Consider the following 14,383-nt stretch of genomic DNA (forward strand, 5'->3'; position numbering starts at 1 on the left):
GGTTATATATCCTTACCTGTAAATATTAGAAACTCCCATGAGTATTTCCATTTAATATATTCTGACAACAACTGTCTTGGCGTTTCCATCACGTAAAAGGCAGATGCCACACTGGTTTAGATGACTCACGCCCGTCCCTGTATGTTGTTTTGTATAAAATTAAATGATGATACAGGACAGTAACGATTTTGTAGATGAAACAAAACATACACAAATCTGTATTTTAAAGAAAGAAACACACTAATTTGGTGGCACTGAGAACTGCTCTCTCCTGAAGAGGATGCAAAAAGGCCACAACAAATAACTCAACCACTGAGTTGTTGCATCTGACCCAAGAGCTGGATAACACAAAAACTTCCCGATCACTGAAAAACAAAACAAAAAAACCCCCCACAAAAAGTAACTCTACAGTAGGGCTTGGCATTACAGCTTAAAAAAAAGATAATTATTGAAACATTTTAATAACCTTTTTTAAACAAAAGTGGTTTGAATTTAACGACTGTTTTTTTGTTTAACCCAATTTATTAAGGCATAGGACAATACAGGGCTCAACAATAATGATGGCCCGGGGCCAGCGTGAAAGACACTCGGGCCAGTTGACGGAACTGTCACATGCCGATCGGGCCAGTGCTGCGTCTTTACGGAAGTTGATCATTTGCGCATTTAAGCTTTGCCAATTTTCATAGACACAAATTTACCTGCGTCTCTCAGTTTGGTACTGGCGCGTTGTGTGATTGATAATGTGCGCAGCAACACACATCCAAAGCACGCGCCCAGAACGCCACGTCTCACAGATTGGGAATTACTCTTTCACGTCTTCTTGAGTTGCACGGACATGCCTTCAAACATCAATACATAGTTTGAAAGAGTGCATATAGTCTGAAATAGTCTGAAAGAGTGGAAAATGCTTAAATATCGGGAAAAATATTGGGAAAACGAAATATCGGTCGATCTCTAACAAAAAGCTAAAAGAGTGCTTTTTTTGCATTAAAAAACATGAGATGCAGTGGAATGGAACAAAAAAAAAAACACAGTCTCAGGACATGTTTTTTTTAAAAGTTGAACTGAACTTAACATGCCTTTTCTAAACATCGGCTATCTTATGCGAGACGCGAGTGCAACAGTCAAAGATATCCGTGTAGAAAGTCTGCAGATTATGCGTTTCGTGTGAATGGACTAGTTTCGGTTTTGACATAACCAAGATTGTTTCCCCGTTAAGCTTCTCTATTTCTGCAATGATTTGAATGAACAACTCAGCAGCACCGCATCTCGTGGGTTCAACTGGATAGGCTAACAAATCCATTAAAACACAACTATGACTTGCGCCACTGATAAGGGTGCCTGACGCACACCGAAAATTCCAATGCGGATTTTAATTATCGATGGAGGTGTACCGTTGATAAATACTGATAAGGTTTAATCGCCCAGGCCTACTCTACAGGCTCAACCCAGTGTTTGGATTTAACAAATAACCCAGAATTTTTTAGAGTGTAAGGACATATTCTACAACTGGCTGTTGTGTTTATTGACTTGTAAACATTGAATTGACATTGCACAAAATGTGTGCTACTAACAAGCAGTCAGTTCTAAAATAAGTGTAAAGTGGTCCAATGCACGTTGTGATAGCATGTCATTTCTTTGCTGTCTATTACGGTACTGATTTAAACGAATACAACCATACAGTTGTAAAATCTGGGAAGAGTAATTTGAAGAACTCTTGGAAGACGAATTCCTGGATCTTCAGTATGCTTGACAACAGCACACATTGGGTTCTTCTCATTTCTTATTTGTGCATCCTTGTTTCCTTTCCTTGCGTCCCCCCCACAACACCCTAATACATTAAGTGATGGATGTCCTCCTCTTAATATAAATGTCAACCTGTCTAATTGTGATGCGATCACCTGAGACAGATGTTAATACCAGTTTAGCAGCACCTGTGGCATGTTTGGCCCTCTGGGAGTTAAACTAGTTTAAAGCCAGGTGAAACGCTGATGGCATTCTCAACAACACCGACGTTGAAAACCTACATTAAAGGAGAACTCGGTAACTCTAGCGAACTCTTGTCACTTCTTCTGTGATTTTCCCTTTTGTTGTCATATGTTTTCCCCACGAGCTCTAGGGCTGTCAAAATTGCTCAAAAATGACGTTCGAATATTCCCTCTAAAAAACACACGAATATTCGAACTATTCGAACATCTGGTTGCGCATTTTTTCAATGACGCGCATTACGTCAATAACAGGACAAATTAATACAAAGAGACATACATAACTTGTATAGGTAGTTAATTTAAGTTTAAACATAGTTGACAATGTATTACCAACACAAAACCAAGTAAATAAACTAATGGCCAAGACCACAGACCTCAGTCTCGCTCACTCGCAGGCACTCTCTCTCTCTCTCTCTCTCGCGCCCTCGCGCTCACGCTCTCTCTGCTCATAACGGTAAAATGAACAACAATAAGCACATGTTGAGTGCTGATCAAGAGTTTTGTGCAAGCAATTTAAGGTCGCGACTCTTGCCCCAAATATAGCAGGCTTCATTCAGTGATTGAAACAAATGTATTAACATTAATTGAAGTTTTACAGTATAGAACCGACATTGAACGCTCCGAGCGAGCTGTGGTAAACATGGAACTTTAAAATAAAATGAGGCACACAATTCCGAGAAATGTGACAACAAAGAACTTTTACCCTGAGGTTCATAAAAAATAAAGTGCTATTAAAAAAGAAAAAGGCTACTTACATTATTGGTGCTTGTATTAAAAAAGGAAAAACTGACTGCAATTTATTCCATTGTCTTTTAGTGCACTGTCAACTTTCAGCAATGACGCTGTGCTAGACAGTGCGACTCGTGTGACCTGTCCCTCAAGTCTTGTTTATACTCGACGCGTCCGCACGAGCGCGAATCGCCCCCTATCGTTTCAAAGAATAGTACAACGGCGAGCGCGTCGAGTATAAACGCCTCGTCCGTTTGGGGGAGGTGCGCGCGCAGTCTGCGGAGACTCGCGCTGCGGAGACAGGCGAAAGTATAAACAAGGCTTCAGGCAGCGCGCGCGCCCACTCGCAAAGCAGACAGCCGCGCCTCTGCTTCCGCGGGCGTGTTTTTCCATATTCGAAATTCACATTCGAATATTAATTTTCACGTTCGAATTTCTCTTTTTTAAAACTATTCGAATATATATTCGAATTTAGAATATTCGTTGACAGCCCTAACGAGCTCCCCCTACAGCTGTGGGGGGGTGTATATTTCACAACACAGTCGTAAAAAACTCATTTGCGGCGGCCTCCTCCCCCTCTCTACCGCTGCTCATGTGCGTTTGTTTTGATCGGAGCAAGCCAACTGTATCGTGTGGAGCTATGTCTACCGAGGTGGGTAATCTGGTAATACATCATACATGCGTGTGTGTTTATGTCGAATTGCCGTAAAGCAATTTGTGTTTCGCGCTCGTTCTCGTTCTAGTTCTCGCTTATCACGAGACTTCCAATTTCTAACTTGCCGGGACGGTAGTGTTACAAGTTGCAAGGTTGGTTTTCCGCCTGGGAACGCTGGGGGGAGCGGGGAAAGTCACCAATATCACCAGAACAGGTTGTTTAACCATCCAAATGATTTCTAGACAGTTTTATTAAGTTAAAAAAGTTACCAAGTTCTCCTTTAAGTAGCAGTCAGTAGAGTACTAGTAAACTGTTTGCTTAATATCTGCTAACACTTATTTTTGATGGTCATTCTACTGACTATAAGTAACTTTGCAAGTATGTCAACTTATGTACTAACTCGAACCCTAACATTCTAATGCTCTAATGAGAGTTAGTTTACATGTGGTTGCATATTAATGAGAGTTAGTTGATATGTAGTTGCAAAGTTACTTATAGTTAGTAGACTATGTGGACTAATAAAGTGTAACCTATTTTGTTATTAAGCAATAGCAGTTTTTGTGCATTTGTATTTGTACTAAATGTTTAGGCTATGGTTTTTCATAACCAGTACCACAGAATCCACAAAGGTTCACCTGTAGTAACCTGTAACCTGGGCATGCGATTCAGCTGATGACGACAAAGCTAATTCAACAAAACGCATGTCGGAGATGACAGTGTTAATGGTTTAACTTGGATACGTACAAGAGTGACAATGCAGTGTGAGTGCAATGTGAGAGTGACAAATGAATGGCTTGCAATCCACTGTCTCCTCAAAAAAGAGTCTGTTTGCAAGCAGCAGAAAGCTGCCTTCGTGCGACGCACATAGAGTGTTGTTCAAAAGAATAAAAAAACACAATATATATTGACCTGCGTCCTGTTTTCTATCATGTACCATGCACGTTTGTGATGATGCAAGATTGTTGAAAATGCACCAGGGTTCAATTGCATTGAGTATGTGTGAAATCAGACCGTGGACTGCAGCAAACATGCACATTGTAAAAGCCCACTAATTGTTTTGTTTTTAAATTGCTAGTGTTTCCAACATACTTCACCTTTGCTTTACAAAGCTTGTATATTGCAATACTCTTATTCTGGTCATTAACTTCTTTGTTCCAACAACATTACGTAATTAACGGACATTTAGAAAATTAGTTTTTGAAATGTGTGAATTCATTTGATCAATACAATGTAGAATGACAAATCATATGTGCAACTTTTTTCCTTCACACTGTACTACACAGGTGTCAAACTCAGTTCCTGGAGGGCCACAGCCCTACAGAGTTTTGTTCCAATCCTGCTTCAACACACACACACACACACACACACACACACACACACACACACACACACACACACACACACACACACACACACACACAGACACAGACACAGACACACAGACACACAGACACACACACACAGTTTTCAAATAAGCCTGAAGGACTTGATTAGCTGATCAGGTGTGTTTAATTAGGGTTGAAGCTAAACTCTGCAGGTCTGTGGCCCTCCAGGAACTGAGTTTGACACCTGTGCTCTACTGTGTGCTATTGAAATAACAGTGATGTTTTGTTTTTATTTTATGCTTTTTTTTTATTTTTTATTTTTTTAAGAAGTTAAATCTGGTAGGCTACACCAAGTCTACTGCTAATGAAGACAGAGCTGGATAATTAAAATCTTAATTTTTAACCAATCAGTACATTTTAGCATGACATTGACATAGCCTTAATGAAATGGAAGCAAGTTTGTGATTCTCGAATAGAGCTTCTATCTAAGGAGTTTTCTTCATCACTGGACAGGAGTTGGACTGGCAAAGTCTGCTACTCGTACTACAGCATCTTTGCTGTCGTCTGTCAGTTGGCATGCATCATGTATTTGGTCCACAAATTAATAATCAGTATTTGAGCATGCCATACTTTGTTTCCCATGACTGTTCTTCCTCTGTAAATTGATTTATGCCGACTGTGGCTCATAACACTGTGAGAGTGTCCCATAGAACAGTGAGCATTATACGAACAGTCCGAACGTTTTCTCTTAGTTTTAACACAAAGAAATATATACAATTTTAGAGGAATACGAGTAAAATGATGACACTCATCGTACTTGAGATTTGACTCTAGATGCACTGTTGTAAAAACTGTTGTATTTGGACATGGAGCTGTTCGCCCCCTCATGGGCGCCAGCGTTTTGACGTCACAAGCCATGTCATGCCATTATTAACAATAATGTTTAGGCTACTTGTTGTTTTGTTTGTGCTTTGGCTCTGCGTGACTGCGGATGTATGACTGTTCACAATAGATAATGCTGCTTTACAATGTTTAGAGAGTTAAAGAGCTGCATATCACAATTTGTCTGTTCAACAAAATACCTCACTCACCTGTTGAGTAATAAAAACCACATTTCAAATACCTCTGTACTCGCCATCTCCAAAAATCCAAGCCAATGTTGATTCTCGTTTTATTACTAGCTTGGTCGCTTTCTCTTTTTGCCAGAATACTCTCCTATGTTTGCCTTTTGAACAGGTGATTCTCTGGAGATTTGAGATTTAACGTTATAAGCGCTTATTATAAGCTTACCATAGTGAATCATGGTAAGACGACAACTATTTTGGGGAGGATTGATGTATTGACTCATCGTATTGATATTAATGATATTAATTAAAAACTAAAACTTATAATAGTGTACCTTTTTTAATATACTGCCATGTTCAGTCAGTGCTGAAGGCACTTTATAAAGCGTAAACATGAAAGTACATCCAAGGGTGTGTTCACATTTATAGTTACATTTATTGGTTCATTTGGTCTGGACCAAAAGAAAACCTTTAGTCCTGGTTTGCTTAGCGCTCAGATTGGCATTTTTATCTCCGAACCTGAAGGCATAGGGATACGTTCACAACCTGATTGGTCGGCTTTTATGATGTAGCCTATTGCCTATTTTGAGACGGAACTTACCGAACATCCAAAGCAATGCTGTGTGCTGGGATAAATGCGCTCGTTGTATGTGCATAGCCTACATATGATGGTATTTTGACCAGATGAGAACTCGTGAAGAGCTTGTAAAATGTGTAAAGGAGTAAAAAATATATATATATATATATAGATATCTTTGTCATAGTATCCTTTCAACATTATGGGGATGCCTATGGCTGGCATCAGTGCTGTTCAATACATTTAATTAATGGCGTTGATCGTCAATTGGGCTTTGTGAAGTGGCACTCAAAGTAAGGTTGAGCCGGCATCGCGATTACGTGCATCTATCCATCCATCCATCCATCATAAAAGTAATTCATACGGCTCCAGAGGGTTATTAAAGGCCTTCTGAAGAGAAGCGATGCGTTTTTGTCCGAAAAAATATCCATATTTATAACTTTAAAATAAACTATAATCACTGGCTTCCGGAAACGGCCACACGCAAGTCGAGTTCCGGCGGAAGAGAATATCATGCATAAATCATTGTTATGATTTTAAGAAATACCACTTTCTTGCATAAGTGATATTGATTTTATGCAATAGTTCTTTAAACAAGTTTCATTTTAAAGAAGGCAAATAAATATATAAATAAATTAATCATTAACAAGGTCAGTTTTTGCTGTAAATTTGACTCCAAATCTCCATTTACAATATGGCAGTAAAGAGGCAGTCTAGGCCTCCTGAGTTAGAAAGGCCCTGCTCAGAAAGACTTGAAGCATTTGTTGTTGTCATTCGGTCTTTCTTGTGTAGATTAACAGCATTGTTTCCTCTAAGCCTGCAGAATACTGAAGTCACCGGCTGCAAAACCGATGTCGCTCGCCTTGTCTTGATTTTCTACTGCCAAGCTCAGATAAGAGTGCAAGACAGGACTGAATCATAGCAAGGCATCTCTCATCTGATTGGCTGGAGTTCTCTAAACAGCCACAGCGAGAGGAGGCCTGTTCCTGACCAGAGCCTCTTAAGCCCCTTTCACACAGAGATTCCAGAAAATGCGTCCCAGGATCATTAGATTTTTGGTGCATTCACACTGCCAGTGATTTTCCGGAATCTGTGAGTGCGTTCACACACATCCCGTAAAGACACGTGACGTCAGGATGTGATGACTCCTGTCAGATGTCAGTTCTGCTGATAACTCTTCGTCATTTCTACTCGAAGACGAGTCCATACTCCCCAGTAGCGCCACTGGATTTGCCGAGTGGCTCGTTCCCGATAGGCTGTAGTATTGGTTGTAGAAAGGCCCGTGCGATGGCAGTGCGTCATCACTACGACACATCCGTTACGGCATTGGTCCTGGCTTTTGTTCACACAGGGCGCGTTGTTACTAGGTCCCCATCCCAGCATCAATCCGGGACGTGTTTGCGTTCACACAGAAGGCAGTTTTACGGCAATTTCCCGGGATCAACGCGCTGTGTGAAAGGGGCTTAAGATTCCCAAGCGATCTAGAGAGTGGGGGAACAGAGCATAAACAACACGGTTTGCATTTCTGTTACATACTTGATAATATTGCTGTGCTGATACCAAACACTAGTTTTTAATAAATATTTGCTGTTTTGTAAGACGAGTGTTACTCTTATTGCTCATATTTAAGTTAGTGTTGCACCAAATTATAATTTTTTTATCAACACAAGTTTTCAATTAGCTGAAAACCAAAAATAAATGTTTAGTTAATAATCCATTACACACAATGCACGCACATTTTTGTTTTTGTTTTGTTTAGGCTACAAATACACACTTCATAAGATCTGTTTGGATTTGCTAAAGTTTGGTAGGTTCGTGAAATTAAATATTAAATGATGTAAATGTGTATTTTATGGATGCTTAAGGAAGATGAGATAGTATTATACCACTTGCCTTTCTATTACTAATAATAGAAAAGCAAACACTATAGTAGTTTGTCTTTTACCTTTTTTTTATTTTTTAAGACAACTGTTAAACAGAGACAGTAAATTAATGAAGACTTTGGTGTTCTCCGTGCTTTTAAAATATATGTCCTGCTTCTGACACTGGAAAAATCACTCTCATCTAGCAGCTCCCACATACACTGTAGTACCTGGATAACACCCTAGCAGCGTGACAGCGAGTTTTGCATGGCCAAGCGCCACTCATTTTACCCTTATTTTACCTGTGTGGCTGAGTTTTCCTGATTAACATACAGTGTTTTAAGTCATTTTTTGTTCCACTGCAGCCTGACCAAAGTTAAGTAAGTCACGTTTTGCCTATGATCTGCTGCCCCTGTACACAGTTATTTTTCACAAGTGTTGTCTTTAAAAGAACCAGTCAAAAAAATTCCCACTTCTGGATTGCAGTCTTTTTTTTTTTTCTTGTGTGAAAATTTATTTTTGGTTCACTGTAGCTGTAGTGGGGTCTTTTTTAGTCCCACTTTTTAATCACACACTTGATTGGAAGCCAGTCAAGTTTATTGTCATATAAAATTCTGTCATCATTTACTCACCCTCAAGTTGTTCCAAACATGTATTGTCTTTCTTCTGTACACAGTTATTAATTTTAATTAGAATAATGAGTAGCCTATCAACAACTCTCAAGCGTTTGTTTGGTGGAAAACTGAATACATTTGTTTAAAATGTCTTTTAGTGTCTCTTTTCTCTGAATGGTGTTCATAGCATTAGATTTGTAAAATAACTTGAAGTGGTTAGAAATGTTCGAATTGTGAAAATAAAGGGATGCTGGAGTGCTTTGCATGACAAATTTAAATTGAACAGATCTGAGACACTCAAAACGCTGTATCATGAATGCATGTAGTAGAATACAGGAGTGTATCACATGCACACTAGGCTATATATTTCGCACAAGGCCATTTAAAAAAAAAAAATTTTTTATATAAATTAATTGATTAGCCCTGCAACGTAGCTTTAAGTTGAAATATTTGGTAACACTTTATAATAACTGCACGCTATTATCATTAGTTAAGCATTAGTAAACAGTTAATTCATCATTTATAAAGCATTAATAGACATTAACAAGCAGTTTATAAATACAGTTATAAATGCAGTATTCTTAATTTATAAGCATATCTATAATGTGTTTAATAATTGTGTTTTCATACTTAATTAATGATCAATTTATCATTTCTAAATGAAGTATTTCATTATTTACAAACCGGTTATTTAGGAGTTGTCAGTGGTTCATAAGATCACTTAGAAAGTGTAAGTAAATTATTAATAAACTGTTTAAATACATATTATTATTCAGACATATAGTAATAGTTACTTAGTGTGTTAATAAATGGTTTATTAACATGTATTTCTACTGTAATTCAGGGTTAATTCGGGTAGTTATAAAGCATTTAGTAGTGGTCAGTTCACTATGTGTGTGAGCTAATCTAAAGTGAGGACTAGTTATGCTTTGTAAAGCGTTTATAAAGAAGATTTAAAGGCTGTTAAAGGTATAGCGGAGGATCTTTCCAAATTTTAGATAAGACCCACCCTCTCCACTTTTTGAAAAGTTTGATTGATTCACCAGAATGATTGACAATTAGGAGGACCAATAGTTTAGACTACCCACCAGGAAGTAAAACATCCTCCGCTATACCTTTAATATTTTTATGTTCTGTATCGCTGTGTTGTATTTGTTTACTTTTTCTGTTTAGAAGAAAACTGAGTCTTTAAATCTCCTTTATAAATGCTTTACAAAGCATAACTAGTCCTCACTTTAGATTAGCTCACAAACATAGTGAACTGACCACTACTAAATGCTTTATAACTACCTGAATCTACTACATTTACTTACACTTTCTAAGTGATCTTATTAGCCACTGACAACTCCTAAATAACCGGTTTGTAAATAATGCAATACTTCATTTAAAAATGATAAAGTGATCATTAAGAAATTAAGAAAATACAATTATTAAACACATTATAGACATGCTTATAAATCAAGAATACAGCATTTATAACTGTATTTATAAACTGCTTATTAATGTATATTAATACTTTATAAATGATGAATTAACTGTTTACTAATGCTTAACTAATGATTAATAGCGTGCAGTTACCAAATATGTCTCTTGCAAATGCCGACACATAAACCACTGAATGACTTCCGTTTTTTGGATTTGCCGCCTGGCTGTTGCAGTCCGGTAAAGAAGGGACCCTGTGATGCTGGCAGTAAAAGCAGCATTCAAATAAGCAGCGGGACAAGCCTCTCTGCTGCGCGCAGGGGTTTTCCTCTCCCCATTTCCTCCACTGTCCCTCAGCATGACTGTGCTGAATAAAATCTCTAAATTAATTTGAGCTGTTCTCCACAGAGAGCGGCGGCGCCACACTGAGTAGCAGATCTCCCCAGTGTTCATCCACACACAGCTGTGCTCATGCTCATCAACTATGAGTCAACAGCACGGCTCTCTTCTCCTCACATTCACCTCTCAGCGCTGGAGTGAACAGTGCACTGAGGCACAGAGCTGGGAGTCATGCCAGGATATAACATGCAGTGGTAGAAATGTGTCAGCCGGTAACGATTTTGCTGTATCATTTATACCGGAGTAGATACATCAATGCTGTTATGACGTGAGGCATGACAAAACATGTCCGAGCGGGATGTTTCCCAAACAAATCAAGACCTTTTTTTTGTAAAGAAAGCGTAGTATTTTATCGTCCAAAAACAATTCACACATCTGTCATCTATCCGTTTCATTTGCAGAGACAATTATAAATAGGTGATTTGTATGGTTGATTTCCCCAAAAAGCTATAAAAATGTAGACTTTTAGAGCTATATAACATTGTTTGTTGGAGCTTTCTGACCAGCCTGACATGTCAACTTTGACTCAAACAGTGACAACCAATGGGAGATGGCGGAGGTTTTGGGAAACTTGTTTGAAAACAGTCATTACTGTAGCACTTTTGCTGTCGCATAGTAACAATAGGTATGCTAACATACATTCATTTTCGTCAATCGGAATGAATCCAATCTAATCAGTTTGTGAGAACCCTAAATGTTGTAATCCAATTCACATATTCATTTACTTGTGCATTTCATGCATTCCAAACAAAATGCATGCGCACATTGCGCAGTTCCCCATTCAGTGCGTTCAGAACTGGGGTGTTCCCTTCGGTCCATTCGGTGCGGGATCACATCATTGTCGATATAGTGATAGACTAACTGTGATGAAGGCTCTTTGCTTCATTTACATGTCCATTGAATATTAATGAGGGCCCACCTTCATTGAGCAGGTATATTTGCTTATTTCCATGAATCCCAGTTCTGTTTGTCTGTTCCACTACTGGTGGAATTTAATGAATGGAGTAGATTGTGAACAGTAAAAAAAAAAAAAAAAAAAATTTTTTTTTGCTGTTTAAGCTCAGGCCTGTCTGTTTTGCTTGATGCAGTAGCCCAGTGCATCTTATTACCCAGGATGATGTGTGGTTCTCATGTATAAAACTCTTCCTCTTTTCTTTTCTTTTTTCTGAAGTTTGATTTGTGTTATCACAAAGCTGTGTAAAATGTATAATGCTGTTTACTTTGTCCAAAATAGTGAAATTCTTTTAAATGGAATGGAATCTACTTTTTTTGGAAAAAAAGGGGGAAAAAAACCTAAGCTTTCTAAACAGCATTTGTGACTTGCTGCTATTTACTGCACACAATAATGTCGACTTGATCCTCAGTTTGAAAAACATGCCAACGTCTTGTTTAATGTAAAGCACTTCCAATGGAAGTCTATGGGGCATGTCTGTCTGAGGGATTAAAAGCAGAAATGTCAATCTTGTATTTTTGTTAGTGTTTTTAGTGTTATATTTGTAGTATCATTACTTGAATTATTCTTGTTTTATTTTTTTACTTGAATGTTAAGGATAAAGGTCCACTGGCGACACATAACTGATATAATTCCTTTTGTTGGCGTTTGCTGACGTTAAACAGTACGTTACGAATGTTTAAGAAATGACCAGATTTACTTTATTTATTTTTTATTTAATATTTATTTTTTATGCGGGTCACACCCGAGTCATACTAACACATGTAATGAATGAATGTGTTTTTGTCTCTGTACAGAATGTCATCAGAGGATAAGAGTCTGGATCCCTCTGAGCAAGGACCATCTCCTCCCCTGAGCAGTGCTGGGGCCACGCCCTCAGGGAGCCCGGCCCCCTCAGATAGACGCCCACGGGGCCAGCCACGCAAGGATGCTAACTCTGTCACACCAACACCCAAGTCCAAAAGAAAGTAAGAGCATGTCCTGTTCCCATGCGACGGTGTCTGCATATGATGACACACTTGGAGCTGACCTTGTGTCTGCTTTGCATTTTCCTCTGTGTTGTTTAAAGCAGGAAATGAGAATATTATAACTTGACAAATCACTGACAAGTTTATTATATTGAAGGGTTTGATGAATGAAATCATTGCCACTTAGAAAATTTTCTGGTTTATTAGTCATATGTTATTTATTACTTTGTCATTGTGATATTCCACTGATTGGCAGAACTGAAGGTTATCATTTTCCCAGAAATTAGATTGAATCAATAAGTCTAACACCAGGAATGATCATGATATTTATGGGAATTTATGAGGTTAGTTAATTCTGTCATGTGATTATGATGACCTGATTATTTTTCCTGCCCTCCACCCTCCCCTTTTTTAGTATTGAAGTATTAGCCAGTTTTCCAGCTTATCACCTAAACTCCCTTATGCCTATTTAAACTATTCATTAATACTTTGAATTATTGAATCGCTTTCTATTAAGAAACCTTCTGGATAAATCATGTGATTAGGGTCAGATGTATGTTAAGGCTCGGGGAATGTGTTTGTTAAGACAGTATGTAGGGCTGTACGATTTGGAGAAAAAATAATTCTGATAAAAATGGCATTTGCGATTTTAGACTTGCTGTGCTTGTTTGTACGGCTGTAAAATATGGCCAACATGTTAAGTCATTAATGGAATAGCAATAATAATAATAGCTATTATTATTGTTATTATTATTAAAAAAAGAAGATTATTAAACAAAAAAAGAATTACTATTTCTATTTTATTAAAATATAGTATATATTGTACTAGTCAATATACAGAGTTAAAAGAAAATGTATTATAATTTTACATTGCAAATGTAAGATTACAATAGTAATGTTTATGGTTGTCTTTATTTTTATTTTCAAACTTTAAATCACCAAACTTTTATTTTGATAGAAAACCGCAGGACGGCCTTAAAGGTTCTCTTTTGATGATAAGTGCTTCTCATTTCTAGAATGGAAAGATGGTTGGTGCATGTTGCGTTCCCAAATGCACATTAAAGCGACCCAAACTCAGAGCAGACGCAGAGATGAGTTCATGAGGAGCAGTATTTACTATGAACCGAGCCGGGCTGAGATGCTGCAAAAACATTTAATTAAATCACAGCCTTTGCGACTGATAATCACAATTAGCCATATCGTGATTTGGTTTTATTTCAATGAATCGTGCCCTACCAGTATGTGTGTGTGTCTTTGTGTGTGTGTCTGTGTGTGTTTTGAGAGGGCTGTGTTCTGGTATTCTGTATTCTGCTGCACCTGGAAGAGGCTTTCAAGTATGTCGATGTGCATTAGTGTGGAAGAGCTCTGCGAGGCACACGAGGAGATGCTGCTCAGAAGGACGACATTTTCTTTTTGCCAAGTTGATTTTGGCTCCAACGTATATCTGCTCTTTCACAGCATGGGGTGTACGAAAGGGAAAATATTAGACTGGCTGTAATTCTGAATGACACCGTCTACACCGGACGTGAGCAATGATTAAAAAACTACGGTTTTGTTGTCATTATAATCAACTGAAAGCGGCCGACGTGGTGCATCTTCAGTTCATGCCTTGTTCTTTTTTCTGATGTTCTGCATGGCTAATCTGCCTTTTTATTTCCCCTGGTTTTCTGTAAAATCTCAATAGTTCATCCAAAATCATCACTACAAAAAACCATCTGACTTTCTTGCTTCTGCGCAGCACAAAAGGAGAACATTTGAAGGCCGTTTTCCATGCAGTTACAAAAAGGACACAAAAGCGACACGTCATTAAAGTGCTGTGAGCCCAAGT

The 14,383-nt window shown here is 38.2% G+C and overlaps 1 protein-coding gene across 4 annotated transcripts in view; it reads left to right on the forward strand.

Moving 5' to 3' along the window:
• The window catches only part of kmt2ca (lysine (K)-specific methyltransferase 2Ca), a 150,455-nt gene that overhangs the window by 21,185 nt on the left and 114,887 nt on the right, over window positions 1–14,383 (forward strand). For all 4 annotated transcript variants that reach the window (XM_082184953.1, XM_082184954.1, XM_082184955.1 and 1 more), the window contains exon 2: window positions 12,385–12,555. In XM_082184953.1, coding sequence (XP_082041079.1) covers window positions 12,386–12,555 — 170 coding nt within the window. In that variant the 5' untranslated portion in view covers window position 12,385. The remainder of the gene's footprint in view (window positions 1–12,384; window positions 12,556–14,383) is intronic.

This window comes from Leuciscus leuciscus, assembly GCF_965113295.1.
Source record: "Leuciscus leuciscus genome assembly, chromosome: 11".
NCBI classification, from domain to species: domain Eukaryota; kingdom Metazoa; phylum Chordata; class Actinopteri; order Cypriniformes; family Leuciscidae; genus Leuciscus; species Leuciscus leuciscus.